The following is an 18,209-nucleotide window of genomic DNA, read 5'->3' as shown; positions in this document are numbered from 1 at the left end:
TGCCTCCAAATGAGGCAAGTCAGGTTTTGCTTCCAAAGAGTTACCTAAAAAGGCTCTGACTTTACAGTGCTTTTTTGAATTTTGGAATTCCAGATAAAGGATTGGGAACCTGTAATAATTGGCAGGATCAGCATTCTGGGGAGCAACACGTAGAAGACAAAATAAAAACCCACACTGGAAAATCCGAATAATTCTGCCTTAGCTGCTGTTTGAAATACTTCACATTTGTTACGTATAAATTCTCTTTGAGTTCTCCTACTTGAGACACCCTCAGACCCCCCTCTGTCTGCTAGATGCAGACAGAACAGTGCAACCCCGTGACTTCTACGAAGGGAGAAATGAGAGTTTGCAGAGTTCACGGTATAACCTTATAGCACTGAGTTCCTGGTGACCAGACGACCTTGTACGAAGGGAACTTGCCAGTTTTCCCTCTAGTCGGCAAATTTTGTTTCTCGGGTAAACATGGCTTAAACCAAGAGTCGGGGTTAAGTCTCAGGGTTAGTGTCTGTACGAGGAGCGTTTCCAAAGGGATTGGGAGTTCAAAGCCCTTCAGAGCACACAGAAATGCCGCATTTATTCTCAGACGCTTCTGACATCAAAAAGGTGCAAAAGGATACAATAACCTGAACAATGTTTCCTTTCAACCCAATGTTCATTCAGCGCTGGGTGCCGGAAGCTTCGAAACAATCTGAACTGCAACCGGTATCTCGAAGTTGCCTTGATCTTCACGAGCCGCACGCTGCTCCCGCCTGGCCCGGGCTTCCCCGGGGTCCCAGCTCGTCCCGCGGAGGGCGGGCGGGTCGGCCGCCGCCGCGAGCTCCGGCCACCAGGGGGCGCTGCGCCCCCTCTCCCGGGAGCGGCCGAGCCAGCCCGGTGGGTGTTTCTCTCTCCCTCTCGCGCTCTCTCCTCCCGGCCTCACATCCGGGTCTGGAGCGCGGCCGCTGTCAGTGTTGGTGCGGGCGCGTCGGGGGCCGGGCCCGGCGCAGTAAATGGCGGCGGAGGGAGGCGGAGCGGTGGCCGCGCTCAGCCCGGAGACCCCGAAACTTTAGAGTCGAAGCCCCACAACTTTCCGGGAAGTGCTGCTGCTCCGGGGGGAGGGTGGACAGAAGGGGAAGCCGAGGCGGAAAGTCTCGGGTGAAGCGGCGGGGAGCCGGGGAGACTCGAACCCGCGGCGGGGGCGGTGGCGGAGTCCGCCCGAGCCTCGCGCCGCCGCGCCCCCGCCTCCTTCCCCGCGGCCACCGAGCCGGAGCCGCGCGCCGCGCCGAGCCCGGGACTGCGCGGGGCCTCGCAGGCGGCGGCGCGCCGAGCCCGGCCGGGCCCCCTCCTCGCGCCCTCCGGGCCCTGTTGCGCGGGCGCACCCCGCGCGCGCGAGTCCGGGGCTCCCGGGGGCTCCGGCGGCGAGGAGAGAGCCGGGCCGCGCGCAGCCCCCGCCGTCCCGGGGTCGTGGGGCCGGGCCCCGGGTGTTGCATGCGGGGTGGGGCGGCCGTGAGCCGGAGGCGAAGATGGAAGGCTTAACGCTGAGCGATGCGGAGCAGAAATACTACTCGGATCTCTTCTCCTACTGCGACATCGAGAGCACCAAGAAGGTGGCGGCCAACGGGCGGGTGCTGGAGCTGTTCCGGGCCGCACAGCTGTCCAACGACGTGGTCCTCCAGGTAAGGTCGCCGCCCCCGTCTCCTGCTGCGTCCGGGGCCTGCTGGCCGCCAGCGGTCTGTTCCCGGCCGCTCGGGCCTCCTGCCCTCCGCCGCCGGGGGGTGGGAGTGGGCACCGTTTCCAGAAGGGCCGGGGGGCAGGTCCCCCCACCTCCGCCCGCTCACGGTCCGCCGCAGGGGCCGCAGGTGCCCGGGCCGCCCGCACTCGCGCCGCGGTCGAGGGAGAGGGGGTCGCTCTTAGAGGACAAAAGTCATACAAAGATACAGTGGGGGCGGGGGTCTGTTTATTATCTCCGAAGAGCTCTAAACCTGTATCCCTCGGCTACCCCCTCAGAATCTGTAATTTTCAACACTGGAAGCGCAACTTCAAATGAAGGATCTTGGATTGTTACTGTGTCTTTGAACCCTAGTCGTGGTATACAGAGCTCTTCGGATCGTGCAGGGTAGTCATCAGTACAGTATCAGTAAATGTTTTTTTCTTGATTTAACCGAGCAGACGGGACGCGATGAAGTGGGTTTTAATAGATTTAGAAATCGAGAACGCAGTTTTTCTAAGGAAATGTGAACTTCTAGCCAGTAGTTAGCAGGACTATCCGAAAAGAACTTAAAATTAACTATAGAACGTGTGGGCGATGTAAACGGGACAGGTTTTTCCATTCGCATTGGATAGCATTTGGTGAGACTTGTGGATTTGAACTGGGAGATAAGTACTGAGCAGCTGGAGGTCAGACGTGCATATTTGCCTCAATCAGTAGCACTAGCTAGAGGAGCAAGCCAGCAAGTTTTAAGCTTTCTCTATCACATCCGTTTTTAATATAAAAGGCTTCCTAGAAGTTCTTATCTAATGAATGTGGTGGGCATTAATGTTACTATTTAATGATTCATAGCTCCTAGTAAGAGTCTATGTAAACAGCATATCAGGAACAGGTTTTAAGCTTTCAACTTTATAATGGTTGAAGCTAGTTATCCAGATCTCCAAAACTTAAAACAAAATGCATAGTTATGATGCAGTGAACTGCAGAGAGCACGGAATCAGGAGTTTTGAGGCCTGGGTCTTTGACCCCACTCTGTTGTTAACTAACGCTGTGACTTTGGGCCAGGCACTTTTACTCTTTAAGCATAAATGTGTGTGCTCATCTATAGAATGAGAGTCAAGTTCTTCCTAACAATAATTCTGGGAAGTATGAGAATTCACACAGGCCTCTGTTTTAGAAGTTACCTGTATGTTAACTGTGACTAAGTTGAATGAATTCTATCTTTTTGCACAGTCTTGTATGTTTCATATTGCTTTTTAAAAATCTTGGGAGGAAAAGTTGGGTGTCTCACATACAAACAGCTGCGAGTCTCAAATTCATGCTGCTGAACAGGGAAAAGGGTTTAAGGCTTTGCCTGCCAGTCTCTGTCACATATTCTTCTTTGTTTTTTACAATATAAAAATGTAAAAGCTATTCTTAGCTCATGGGTATACAAAACAGGGCCTAATAGTTTGCGGACCCTGCTAAATGGTAGTGGCAGTGTTACTCTCTTCATATGGCTTTGGTAAGTCTTTTTGTAGAAAAACATACCTTCAACTCATTTAGGAACTAAAATTAAGAAGAAACCTCCCATATTCTGTTTTGGTTTATGTCTTTGGGACAAGGGAAGTAGAAATGAACTGACTCATTTATTTGACTTTAAATGTATTATTTAGGATAGACAAATTAGCATTAATTAACGTTTGCTTGAAATCTGTTTAATCCAATCCACTTATATTTTCATGTTTTGCTTAATTTTATTAACAATGGAAAACAAATATCTGTTGCCTTTTTGTATAAAGAGAGAGCTTAAGTAGCATAAATATTCAGGATTCAGTTACAAATTGGAAACTATAGGAACTCCCTAAAGCAGAACTCTTACAGTAATATATAATAAATAGCATTCTGGGTATCTTGAAGGCAATTTACTTAAAACTGCTTAAGACATAAAATGTGAGACAGAGGGATGGGAATGTGAACTTAATTCACTAAAGGGAGTTTGAGATTGTCTGAAAACACAGCCCTCCATTGCTTTCAATGTAGGAAACATTTGGGGAAGCTCATATACTGTTGAGTTATCTACCTAGCATTGGGCTGGACATTGCACAGCATTAAAAACGTAAGAAGCTCTCAGGGACCTTGTGAACTGTCGGAATACACATGTGTAACATAAAGTAGAAAGTGAATACCATAAGAGAGGTACAAAGGAAGTATGATCAGGAAAGACTTCTTAGTTCAGATGGACTTTAAATTAGTGTTGAGGGAGGGCAGTGGGATTAAGAGGACTTCCAGACAGAGAAAAAAACATGACCAAAGGTGGAAAGTATAAGAGCCTTTTCAAGGACTAGCAGATGGTCAGCTTGTGCCAAAGGTAGTGTATGTTTTCTGGGTAAGGGAACATAGACCATATTAGGAAAGACTGGAAAGAACAGATGGAATATTTCATATTCCAATAGGCAGTAGAACTCATTGATATTTTTTTACTTTGGGTGAGGAAGAGAGCAGAGGCTGGGGAAAGAGGCTCGCGCAGTGGTCTGGAATGGATGCTAGGTAATGGGAATCCAAACCAGGTGACAGCCGAAGAAGAGAAAAGGAGGGGCTGGATGAGCAAATAGGTCTGTGAAGGGACTGCTGGGAAGTCACTATGTAAGGTGCTTTGTGGGATAATGTTTAATGAGGGCAGATTATCAAGGCTGGGTGGAGAGCTTTGAACTAATTGTGAAGGTAACAGGTAGTTGTAGATAAAAGAGAAATGACGCATAAAAGCAGTGCTTTAGGAAGTCTTTAGATCAGTGGAGTTAGAAGGAGAAACTGCAGATGAATTTAGGGACTGATTTTCTAAGTGCATATATGAAGTGGTGAACTGGGCGATGGTACTCAAATATAGGAGGAAGGGAGGCAATAGTGAGGGGAATTATTTTGTCCCCCTAATATAGTAGTTTTCAGCATTTGTTAATAAAAGTCATGAAAAGGTTGAGTCATCTGGGGAAATGAGTCTAGGAACAAAGAACAGAGGGCTCAGAACTGAGGAGGAAGGAGCTGGCATTTATTGAGTGCTTATTATGTTCCTTTTACCAAGCAAATAATTTTCATGGAAGAATTCATTTGATCCTTGCAACAACTCTGAAGTGGATATTATTTTTGTTTATTAACTAGGAATTTTATAGGCAGAACAATTAAATAACTTGTTAGTGAATAGTATCTCTCTTATCATTATTCCTTGCCACCTTTTAGCTCTTTCTTTTTTTTATCCTTACCCGAGGACATTTTTCCATTTTTTGTTCAGATAGAGTGGGAGGGAGAGAGAAAGAAAGAGAAACATCGATGTGAAAGGGACACATCGAGTGGCTGCCACCCGCACTACCCAACCAGGCCGGGGACAAACTGCAACCAAGGTACGTGCCCTTAGCGGGAACCTGGGTCTCCCTGCACTGCAGGCTGACGCTCTAACCACTGAGCAAACTGGCCAGGGCCTTTTAGCTCTTTCTTACTTTCACAGTTCATGTGATTATTTTGCCCATAGTTCTTATGTAGAGTAAATATTTTAAATTATCTGATTTTGAGTTATGTATGGATTTTCTCCTTCACATAGTAAATAGTTTTATGTATGATGATGTTAGAAACACAGCCACTTAAGAGAAACAGGAAGATTCTTGAAATTGGTATCCTGGGCACACAGGCACACAGTTTTACATTATTACAACTGTCAAACATCTTAAGGTATGTTCATTAAGTATACTTGTTTTGGAATAGCAGAATAAAACCTATTTTGAGCTTAAGGGTTTGTTTTTGGAGACAGTGTGGCGATACACAAAGCGAATAGATAACACTTTATAGAAGAATTATGCTCCACATTAAGGAGCAGGACTGGCGGAGAAAAATCTGTATTCATAGGATTTAATCATAAGGAATTTTGCTGTGTGCTGTGCAAGAAGATATTCAGTGGTTTAAAAATCACTTTTTCCCCAGAAGTAATTTATTTTATGTTTTAAAGGTTAGGGAAGGTATGATATTTACCACACTAATAATTATGTTTTCTTAGCTTTTGCTTAAAACCTCTATGTTGGGAAATGTTTTAAAGCTTCATACAGATTTTGAATGCATAACTTGATAAAAGTTTCTAGTACTAATTGTTCCTTTATTGAAGGTTATAAGCAATGTACGCTATTAATGAGGTTGAAAAATGTTTTAGATCATGTATTGAGCAACATCTTGTTAGTATATTTGAATCACACATTAATTTAATTGGGGAAAAGTGACAAGAATGAACAGAAACCATTTTGTCTTAAAACTTGTTCAATTATAAGAACTACTCATTAGTGATGGGATTGAAATAGGGAAACAGCCTTATTATACACTGAAAATTATAAACTCAATACAAATAAATGTCAAGTTTGTTATTCTGGAGTAGTGATTATTTTCATTTGTAATTTCTGAATCACTAAAATAATTATAAGAAACTACAAAAATAATCTTGACTTAGACACTTTCTTAAGCACAGTTGAAAAACATACACTGTTTGTGAAAAAAAGTCACACTTAATGGCTTTATGTAGTGTTATATTTACTTAAAAAGTTTCTTTTTCTTATATCACATTGTTCTAGTTTTGGTGTTTTTTCCCCTTAACCTACATCCCATAGTTAGTCTTAGTATTTGGGGAATTCATGCTAAGCATTTTGATGGAGCTGTAAAAGGGCGTGAGAGGTCGATATAAGGAGCACTGAACAGGGGAGGCAAGTTCCAGTCCTGTCTCTAGCTAGCTTTGTGACCTGGAACAGATCATTTAATGTCCGGGTGTTAGTTCTCACTACATGAATTGATTGGATTGGATTTTCAGATGAGTGTCATAGTGTAGGGGATGACCACTCTAACCACAACCTTAAGAAAGTAGCACATAGACTTGAAATTAGTTGCTTCATGATTTTAACACTGGTATTCATTTCTTTTATATTCTTTGGGAGATTTGAAAGGGAGAATCTCAAAGGGTTTTAAGGTCCGTGGTGCTTAGTTCTTTAAAGTATCTAGAAGACCAGTGAGAATTTTAAATGGGTGAGAAGACTTGGAATTTCTGATGTTTTTTCCTATGATAGATGCATCTTCAGTCATCTTTTCCCTCCTTTATTTCTGTGTAAGGAATTTATGTCTGATGGGTTGCATGCACATAGGCATGACATTAAAATCAGAATGTGTAAGTTTGGCTCATATCATAAGTTCTTACCATATACCAAATTTCATTGGGATTTGATAAATTATAGGACTTAGGCTTTTTAAAAAAAATGTTACATCTCTTCATTTTGTTTCAAGAATTGACTGTATGTTGACTTTGAGTTTATCTTGTTAAATGATGAAACCAGAATTTATTAGATCATTGATCTCCTTCTAACCTCTTTTAGGTTGTGGATTCTTTTGAAATTCTGGCACACACACACACATACACTGGACATCTGCTTAGAAAACATAGTTAAACAAAATTTTGCATATAATTTGAGGTTGTCAGCTTTCCTCCAACCTAGTCAAACGCATCCGTAGACCACTACAATAAGAAAGTTTTTAGGAAGAGCAGACGGATCTGTGAAATGCTGAACGAACATATGTCTTTCTTAAAGTTTTGTATATTTTCTGTAAATATTTCTTCATGGTTTCTGTTTATATTTGGGGTGTATATGCAGTGGGAAAAATCAGAAATCTTCCCTGTCTTCTTGGATTATAACTTGTGCCAATGTGAAAAAGGAAAAGAATTGTTACAGTTTAAATAGAGAATCATGGGGACCTACTTAGGTGTAAGCAAAGCCTCTCTGAGGAGACATGGGCATGAGTAAGGAAGAGAGAATGAGATGTTTCACATGGAGGAAACAGCATGCGAAGGGCCTAATGCTGCAAAAAGCTTAATGTGTTTGAGGAAATGAAAAGCTGGAGCATTATGAGCAAGAGAAGAGAATGGCTACAGGGCTTCATAGATAGTGATAAGGAGTTTGGATTATAAAATACAGAAAGATTTTGTTTAGCAGGCAGATTCATATGAATTATGTTTTTGAAAGATTGCCCTGCCGTATGGAGAATACTAGAGCATGCAGAAATAGACTGGCCAGTGGATATGCAGTATTCAGGTAGGGGACGATGACGTACATTAGTGAGGTGGCAGTGGAATGGAGAAGAGTGGATATATCTGAGATATTTTTAGATGGTGGAAATAGGAGGTCATGATAATGGGTTGGATGTGAGACTTAAAAGAGAGGGTAGAACTCAGGGATGTTGCTGGAAGTTAGCATTATTGGATTGCTGGGGAAAGAATGTTTTGGGTTTTTAGTTTTTAGTTTATTTTTAATTTTTATAAGGGTACTAGTTTTTTTAAATATATTTTTTAATTGTTTTTTTTTTTTTTTTTTTTTTTTTTTTTGGCGAGAGGAATGGAAAGAGAAACATCAATGCGAGAAACATTAATTGGCTGCCTCCTGCACGCCCCCCCATTGGGTATTGAGCCCACAACCCAGGGATGTGCCCTGACTAAGAATTGAACTGGGACTTCTCAGTCCATGGGATGACGCTCAGTCTACTGAGCCACACCATTTTTTGTTTGTTTTATTTTAGTGGAGGGATAATGGTGAATTTAGGAGTTTCCTTTTGTCAATCTTGAGTTCTCAGAAGCCTGTAACATTGTCAAGTAGGTCCCTATCAGAGAGGATCAACAAATCTTGAGGAAGTCAGATATATGGCTTGGAGATGTCAACTGGAAGATTATCGGTGTATTAGCGATATTTAATGCCACAAAAATAGGTGAACCATCTTAGGAAGAGACTATGAGAGTAAAATATTGGCTAGAAATAGAGCCCTGAGAAATACTACACATTTTTAAGTTGGTTAAACTGGAAGGCCACTAGGAAGGAGGCTTAAGGACAGCCAGAGTGGTTTTAGGGAAACTGGAATGTATATTAGGTCATGTCATGAATGCCATGTAATATAAGTATTTCAAGAAAAGAATATCTAACTGTATTGAATTTGGCTTAGAGGTTGAGAAGATGCGGATAGAAATATGGCCCTTGGATTTGGTGACCTAGAGGTCATCAGTAGCTGAAATGAGCCGGTTTCATGGACTGGTAGAGATGGAAGCCAGATTTAAGTGACTTAAGGGGATACATGATAGCCCAGGCCTAGGAAATTGGTGGATAGATAGCTTTATAAAGAAGTTTGTCTATGAAAGGAAACAGATATGGGGTAGAAGATAGAGGTGTATGAGGATATAAAGGAAGTCTTTGTTGAGTGTAAGAAATACTGCAGCATGATTTTAGTTGTTAGGATTAATAAAGGAAGGAAGGAAGATGAGAGAAGTCCTTGAGAAAACAAGAAAGGTCAGGATCATGACTGCACAGAGGGCCAGTTCTCTGATAGCAAATGGATCATCCTCAGTTTTAAAGAGAGAAGTAAGATCATAAATACAGAGACAAGTAGGTATATAGATTTGGTGGAGGGAAATTAGGATATTCTAGCCTAATGGCTTTTACTTTTTCTACAAACTGAGGTAAGATTAACAGTTCAGTAGTGAAAAATAATCTGAATATGAAAGTAAGAAAAAAAAAATCTATTCACAGTGGCATCAAAAGGAATAAAATACTTAGGAATCAATTTAACAGAAGAAGCACTGAGATGTTTATATTACAAAAATGTCGCTGAGAGAAGTTAAAGAAGATTTAAATAAATGGAGAGATGGTCTGTGTTCATAGATTAGAAGATTGAATGTTGTCAAAATGACAGTTCTCCCCAAATTGATCTTCAGATTCAACAAAATTCCTATCAAAATCCCAGTAGACTTTTTTGAAGAAATTGGCAAGCTGATCCTAAAATTTATGAGGAAATGCAAAGGAACTGGAATAACCAAAACAATTATGAAAACGAACAAAATAGGAGACTTGCCCTAACTAATTAAAAAATTTAACTATAATCTAAAGTAATCCAGAACATATGATTAGCATAAGAATAAGCATGTAGATCAGTGGAACAGAGTTGAGAATCCAGAAATGAACCCTTACATTCATGATCATTTGGTTTTTTAAAAAAGTGCCAGGACAGTTCATTTGGGAAAGAATAGTCTTTCAGCAAACGGTACTGGGATAGTTGGATATCAGTATGTTTAAAAAACGGACTTAGATATAGTGTTGAATATACTTCAGACAATACACAAAAATAATCTCAAAATAGATCACATACTTAATTAAAACTATACAAATTCTAGATGATAACATAGAAGAAAATCTATAACCTGTGTTAGGCAGAAATCTTAGATGTGACACCAAAAGCATGAATCATAAAAGAAAAACTGATAGCTCTGGCCAGTTTGGCTCAGCAGTTAGAGTGTCAGCCCATGGACCAAAGAGTCGTGGGTTTGATTCTGGTCAAGGGCACATACCTCAGTTGTGGTTTGTCCTCAGCCCTGGTCGGGTCCTGCGGGAGGCAACCAGTCGATGTGTCTCTCTCCATTGATAGTTCTCTCTCACTCCCCCCCCCCCACACACACACACACTCTATCTGAAGAGAAATGGAAGATTATTCTTGGGTGAGGATTAAAAAAAAGAAAAATTGATAAATTGGACTTTATTAAAACTTTTTAAAAACTTTTACATTTCAAAGGTTTCTTAAGTGTAAAAGTTTGTTTAGCAGCATTATTCACAATAGTCAGAAATTGAAAGGAATCAAAATCTCCCATCATATGGTGAATGGATAAATAATATGATATATCCGTGCAATGGACTACTGTTCTGTAAAAAAAAAAAAGGAACAAATCATGGATAAATGCTACAATGAAGGTGAATATCAAAAACATAAGTAACAGAAGCTAGACACAAAAGAGTACAAATTGTGTGGTTGTTCTCATGATGAGTTTCTTTTCTATATTGACATATTTGCAATATATATTTTTATGGTTTTTTGGTTTTCTTCATAATTTTTATCCCAGGTATAATATTTATCTAAATAACCTGAATCATCAAGAAACATCTTTATAAGATTGTATTATCTGCCTCAGCTGTTGTGGCTCTTGGTTGGTTGAGTTTGGATCCATGCAGAGGAGGTCTCCAGTTGGATTCCAGGTCAGGGCACATGCAGGGGCTGCAGGCTCCATCCCCAGTAGGGGGCGTGCATTTTAGTAGTAAACTCACATGCGTTTCTCTGCTGTTCAGAATTATAATTCCAGTTCTTGAACTTAACAATAAACAGGTGGTGGTAGACAACTAATTTAAATAAGGAAATAGGTCAGTGATTTCTTATTTAATTTAGTAAACACTTTTGGAGGGAAAACATAGCATTCTAATAAAATGCATGACAATGGTGAAAGCAAATCAAATCCGAGTGGTCATGTCTACCCAGCCTTAATAATTATCTACCAACTCACCCTCACATCTCACGATCTTGTTTCTTATTATTCTCCTAACATGGACTTTGTGTTCCAACCCAGTACATCTCTTTTCTGTTTCTCACAGTTACTTGCTCTTTATCAGTTTCTTTTCATCATGCTACTTTTTTCATCTGTACTCTCCCCCTAACTTGTATGTTTCTGTCCTCCCCTTTTTCAAAATGTGACTTAACTTTTGTAGGCTTTGGAAATTTAATTTGAACAACCTCACCCTCACTCTGAGACTTTTTTTTTTTTATTATCCTCACCCGAGGACATTTTTCCATTTTTTGTTCAGGTAGAGTGGGAGGGAGAGAGAGGAACAGAGAGAGAGAAACATCGATGTGAAAGGGACACATCGAGTGGTTGCCACCCGCACAACCAACCAGGGCCGGGGACAAACTGCAACTGATGTATGTGCCCTTAGCGGGAACTGAACCCGGTTCTCTCCGGACCGCAGGCTGATGCTCTAACCGCTGAGCCAAACCGGCCAGGGCTCACTCTGAGACTTTTATTTGCCCATCCTTTTGTATGTATTTTGTGCTTTATATTGCTTTTTGTTCATTTATGTCATTGCTTAGTTGCTTTTCTAGTATATTTGCATTCCAACAATATTGTAAGCAAACAATAAAATTCAGGTCTTTTTTCTCTTATGGATTCATGAAGTCTGGAACAGCAAAAGTGCATAGTAGATGTTTAGAAAACAGCCCACTTTTTAGGGCAAATTATTTGCTTAGCCCTGCTCTTGCTCTGCTTTCATAAATTTGATTGGGATGATGAATTAAGGCAATTCTGGGCTCCTCACCCAGGGAAATAAAAAGTGAGGGTGGTGAAGCTTTGCAACCTTGGATGTTCTATTGCTTAGCACGTTGGGTACTCCCCCCCAGCCCAATCAACATTCTGGGCAAAAGAAGAGACAAGAAGCAGGTGGCAAAAACAGGAACAAGTAGCATTCTGAGCTCTGACTTTGCTGACTGACATTGTTAGTTCCCCTCCTTCCCTTTTAGAACCCCCCACCCCATTTTTTATTTTTAGCAAAGTGATTATAAGTTTAAAAAGAAACAAAACTGAGATTTTACTAAAGAAATAAATTATGGCAGAGTCCGGATATCGTGGCACATTATACATTCTTTTATAAAACACAAGAAAGCACAGCTACTGTTGACTTCAGTGAACCTGGTTGAAAGGAGAAGACTGCAAATCCATGTAGAGATGAGGCTGCTGGACACTCACTGTGGTATCACACAGGAATAGCACATTCCCTAGCAAAGGCCATTGATATTTGTGCCACGTCAAAATGACAGATTGTACTACTTGTCCATATAAATCTCACAGAAATAGTGAAAACTGGGAGGTGTTAAACCTTTGAAATCTAAGAGCCTACTATATTCTGTGCCTGCCTTGAAAACACTAAGGATTTAATAACCAGAGGAAGGGAGTTTATGGTTAGATTTTCTGTTACTACCCACAGTTTTGAACCTCTAGAGATAGAAATCTTTTACTTCCCTAATCACATTTCTGCCGATTCCCCCAAGACTTCGTTCTGGAGTGAATGCAAACTCGGTGTTTCCCACTTGTACCTAACAAATAACAAAAACAGAATTGTCATAGTTACCAGTTGTATTGTATTATGGTTATTTTCTGCATAGTGTTCCTTTTTGCTTCCTGTGTTATTCATTTGACCCTGCCTACCCATTTACTGTCTTCCTATTTTTCTTCTTCCTTTTATTGCCAAATAATAAATGACCCAGATTTCTTCTTTGCTGCCTGTATCCTCCCTAAGCACTAGTAATCTAACTTTTTTTATTTCCCCTTATTCTCTTTTTTAGAAAGATACTCTTTAAAATATAGATATTCTTTTAAAAGAGGATACTCACAAAGTTTATTTTTATCCTAGTCAGCAAATCCAGTAACCTTTTCTTAGGTCTTATTCTTTTACCACCTCCCTTGTAATTAATACTGAATTACTTCTTGGTAGATATTATTTCTTCTTTTTGTTAGCGTCTTGTAAGTTTTTAAGTTTGGTACTTGTAAGTTTTTAACACCTTTTCAACACAGGTTACTCTTTTTTTTTATATAAACCTATTGAAGGTTTTTTTTTTTAATTGTTTAAATTGATTTTAGAAAGAGAGGAAAGGAGAGGGAGAGAGAGATAGAAACATTCATGATAGAGAACATTGATTGACCACCTCCTGCATGTCCCCCCACTGGGGATTTGGTTCACAACCTGGGCATGTGCCCTGACCAGGAATCGAACTGGTGACCTTTTGGTGCATGGGTCAATGCTCAACCACTGAGCCACACCAGCCAGGCCACAGGTTACTCTTTTAATAAAGAGTAGGTAGGCTTTCATATAGGCCTATTTGGCAGAAATTATAAATAATAATTTTGTTTTCATTGAATTTATTACTGTTTTTGTTATCTTCTATTTCAAGTGATATTTATTTTCCATTTATATTGTGATACAAGTTTTTTTTTAAGTAAATTTATTAACTTTTTTAAAAGTCTTGATCTAAAGATGAAATATTAAGAACATAGTAGTACAGCTGGCCCATGGACATGGCAGAATTTGTGAAGGTATAATATGCCACTATCTGAAGTTTGGGAAACACTGGCATGATGGTAAAAAGCCTGGCTTTGGAGTTTCACAAAGCTGGGCTCATATTTTGGCCCTGTTGGCTTCTAGTATATAACCTTGGGCAAGAACTTTCTCTTTGCCTCACTATTTTAATTTGTAAAATGAATATAATAGTGCCTGCTTTTTAAGGCTGTTTGAGGATTGTTTTAGGTAAGTGCTGGTATACCACTGTGTTATCTACTCTAAATGATAGCTTTATCACCAATTTTGTTTTTTTTGTTTGTTTGTTTTTACATTTAATCAACAAAAAATCTTTGATAGAATTTTGAAGATGCAGTTTAATTCTTCGGATTTCTTACCCTTATGCAAGTACTAACTGCTCTAGGCATTAGTTTCTCTGGGCATTAGTTTTATTCGTATCATATTATGAATAATATAGCACAGCCTCATAGGATTGTTTTGAGGACTAAATTAATTCATAAAATACTTGGAATAGTCCTGAGTACTTGCAGTAGTGCTGTATACCTGCTAGCTATTATTATTGTTTGTTATGTTTCTAAAATGTTGATTATAAAACAAATATGGTAAGCCAAATTATTTCTCTATTTTTTTAAATTATTAAATTGGTACTCTTTCTACAAAGGGCAAAATTGATCCTAAGACAATAACAAACTGGATAAAATACAGAAAGTTTTTCATTATCAAATATTTAATACAAAATCATGATAAAACAGCCACAGAATAAAATACTCTACTTATTCTTGAATTTTATACCAGATCTTGTTCCTTTAGAGCTAGATTTATAGGACAACATTTAGCATATCACTCTATTATTCCCATTTAAATCCCCAACACAGTTAATTTAACTCCTTAACTCCTTATATTTTTGTTCATCATAATTCATATTTAAATATACATCTGTGTGCTTTTTTTTTTTTTAAAGGGGGCACTTTAATAATCTATGTCTGGGACTGGCCGGTGTGGCTCACTGAGTATCGACCCATGCACCAAGAGGTCACCAGTTCGATTCCCAATCAGGGCACATGCCTAGGTTGTGGGCTCAATCCTCAGTAGGGGGCATGCAGGAGGCGGCCAGTCAATGTTCTCTCATCATCGATGTTTTTATCTTCCTTCCTCTCTCTAAAAAAAAGAAAGAAAGAAAGAAAGAGTATTTAAAAAAATAATAATCTATGTACGATACTTTGACAGAAATAGTTTTCAAAGGGTAGTTTGTGTTATAATTATATAATTATGTATATCATATGTAATAGGCTTAGTATGAAATTTACATTCAGATAAATAATATTTGCACTAAAAAAGATCTTAGAGAATCCAATCTTTTCATTTTGTTTAGGAAGCTAGGGATGTCTGAGTTACCTATATTTACATAGCAAGCAGTTATCAAAACTTGATTCTGTGGCCTGCCCACCAAAAACTAACGACTCTTGTTTTATGACATAACATAGAACTCTTTTGTAATACAACTTCTTTAAATTTACCCCTGGGCAAATAGGATCCCTTATAAAATAAAATAGTTATTAAGAGCATAGGTTTTAATCCATGTTCTGTTACTTGCTGTGTATCCTTGAGCAAGCTTACTAGTGTGAAACAGTACCTACCTGTTAGGGTTGTTAGAATGATCATATTAGTGAATATGTTACTGAGCTTGAATAACACCTGACACGTATATACACCATTTATGTTACCTTTTTTCATAATCATCATTGTCATCTTCCTCACCCTGTAATAGCCTGCAATAGCCCATAGCATAAATTAAATCATTATTGTAGTAACAGTGGAATGAATGGGTTTTTCTTTATCACAAATAAAAGAAATTTTCCAGGCCAGGGTTTGCTGCCACCTGAGTGCTGGTAAAGAATATGTACCAGAAATTACATCATAGATGTTTACACTTGTTTAGTATGATTCTGCTCACTGACTACAAACACTTCAGAAGCCCACTCTGTTCTATGTGTTTGTGAAAAATCATGGGTTCCCAACTCCCCCCACTAAAGGAGTAATAGTTGTGACATAGTGCAGTAGGTAAAAACACATTCTGGAATCCTCCCTCAGCTTTCCCACATACCATGGGTGGGTTACTTGACTTCTCTGTGCTTTAGTTTTGTCATCTGTAAAAATGGGATAAAGGTCCCTGTCTTTCAGGGAGAAAAATTTCTATTATGAAGACTGAATGAGCTAATTTATAAGTGCTTGGAATGATGTCTGTCCCACAGAGTTTAAATGTTTAATTTTTATTATTATATTTTTTTAAATTTTGATTAAGTAGGAGTTGCTGAGGCTCTAAAATAGTCAGTTAGGTCTCTAAGTAAGAAAACAGAGGGGTTTGACCTGGCCAGTGTGACTCAGTTGGTTGGATGTCGTCTGGTGCACCCAAAGGTTGCTGGTTTGATTTCCGATTAGGGCACATTCCTGTGTTGTGGGCTCATTCCCCAGTAGGGAGCATGCAGGGGTAGGGGGTGTGCAGGAGGCAGCCGATCAATGTTCTGCTCTCACACTGATGTTTCTTTCTCCCTCTCCCTTCCTCCCTCTGTAGAAACAAATAAATATATATATATATATATATATATATATATATATATATATACACTTTGTTTTGTTTTGTAAATCCTCACCCAGGGATATTTTTCCACTGACTTTTAGAGAGAGTGGGGTTGGGGGGAGAAACATCAATCAGAGAGAGACACATTGATTGGTTACCTCCCACATGACTGCAGCCAGGGCTAGGGATTGAACCTGCAACCCAGGTACATGCCCTTGTCCGGAATCGAACCCGCGACCCTTTGGTCTGAGGGTTGGTGCTCTAACTGCTGAGCCAAACCAGTCAGGGCCAATAAAGATATTTTTTTTAAAAGAAAGAAAATAGATGGGTGTGATTATTAGTAATTGGTTCCTGAAAAATAGTACTACTTAATCAAAAATTATTATTTAATATGGCGTACTGTAAGGAAACAGTTATAAATGTTGGCTTTTCATGTTACCTTACGCATCTTATTGGTTTAATAGGATCGTCCATTTTGAATGGTGTTTTAGAAGGATACTTATAAGTCTAGGTTTGCTTGAGACAATACAAACTTAGGCCTTTTGTTCAGGCATAACTATAAATAGTGCTCCCTTTCACTCTTGCAAATGTCTCAGGTTGGATGTAAATTTTATGGTTACACTAAGTGTACTTTACTGGGCAAATTTATTTTACTAGACTATCCCCATGCTCCAATATTTTCTGAAGACAAATACTACTATATTAAGCTTAAGTATTAGATGGTTTGTGATATTCTTGAAACCACTTATGCATTTTTGTTGTTTTTCTTTTTACCTTTGTCCTTATTTCAGTCCTTTTTTAAAGTTTTGTTGTTGTTAATGTGGATAATGTGAAAAATTATTGTAATTGGGAATTTGGACTTGAACTACCAGTAAACTTTATAGGTAGTCATATTATTTTTCATATCACAGAGTCTTTACATTTCAGAAGTGTTTTATTTGTTTAGATAACTAATGACATACTGATTATGAGCAGTAAAATATTTATTGGTCTATATGTGCTCCTCTTATCATAGTAGAGTGTCAATGAGAATTTATATTGCTCAAAGCAAGTCAACTTTATAGTAGTTAAAGAATTAAGAGTCAGCCCTGGCCAGTGGCTCAGTTGGTTAGAGCACCAGCCCCATACTTCAAGGTTGCGGGTTATACAAGGTTGTGGCACATACAGTAATTAACCAATGAGTGCATGACTGTGGAACAACAAATCAATGTCTGTCTGTCTGTCTGTCTCTCTGTATATCTGTGTGTGTGTGTGTGTGTGTGTGTGTGTATCTTTATCCCCCTCCCCTTCTCTCTAAAATCAATAAATCAATAAATAACATTTTTTTAGAAGATAGTTAAGAGGAATCTCTTTAATTATCTATACTATCCAGAAATTCAAGTCAAGAACTTCATAAACTTTTAAAGTCTACTTTGATCCTCTTTTATGTTGATTATTTAACTCAACACATTTTTTATGATTCCTTTTTTTAGCAGGTAGAATAAAGTCTGCCTTTCAAATATTATGAAGCTTTCAGGCCCTAATAGCAGTAATCTATATTATTATAGTGTGTTCACTTGATAAATTTCTATGATAATATTAGTAGGGGGAAAAGACTATATATAATATATTTGAACTTTTTCTGCTGAAAAGTTATTGTACTGAAAAATACACCTCTTTCAAATACTAGTTTATAGTATAGAAAGGGGATTAATACTTATTCAATACGTACCTAATATTTCAGTGCCTGATATATATAGTTAGATAGTAAGGGTTCAAGAAAGTCATATTGCTACTTTGCTATAGTAGTTATGGCATGTTTTTTACATTTCTTATATTTCAGGTGGTCTATAAATTAATGTGTGCCATTTGTCAACATAACATACAATTTTTCATTTTACCTAAGGATACTATTGGGTAAAACTCATCCTTAACTGAGATAGGACAGTGGTTGATACGTGAAATAGAGGTTTTAGATGAAGGTATGAGTAAAAGGAAGAAAAGAGCCAAGAGAACACCCATTTATTTACATAAGAGTTAAGAT

At 39.0% G+C, this 18,209-nt stretch overlaps 1 protein-coding gene across 6 annotated transcripts in view; it reads left to right on the top strand.

Moving 5' to 3' along the window:
- Window positions 1–937: 937 nt before the first annotated feature.
- Window positions 938–18,209, top strand: part of REPS1 (RALBP1 associated Eps domain containing 1) — a 79,378-nt gene continuing 62,106 nt past the window's right edge. For 3 of the 6 annotated variants that reach the window (XM_036248177.1, XM_036248174.1, XM_036248175.1), the window contains exon 1: window positions 1,432–1,655. In XM_036248177.1, the coding sequence (XP_036104070.1) occupies window positions 1,503–1,655 (153 nt within the window). In that variant the 5' untranslated portion in view covers window positions 1,432–1,502. Of the gene's footprint in view, window positions 1,656–18,209 lie in introns of all 6 variants that reach the window. The other 3 variants (XM_036248176.1, XM_036248172.1, XM_036248173.1) reach the window with 2 other exon arrangements.

The sequence above is a fragment of the Molossus molossus genome, unplaced genomic scaffold (genome assembly GCF_014108415.1).
Source record: "Molossus molossus isolate mMolMol1 unplaced genomic scaffold, mMolMol1.p scaffold_m16_p_8, whole genome shotgun sequence".
In the NCBI taxonomy this organism is placed as follows: Eukaryota; Metazoa; Chordata; class Mammalia; order Chiroptera; family Molossidae; genus Molossus; species Molossus molossus.
This window is presented reverse-complemented; position numbering and strand designations above follow the sequence as displayed.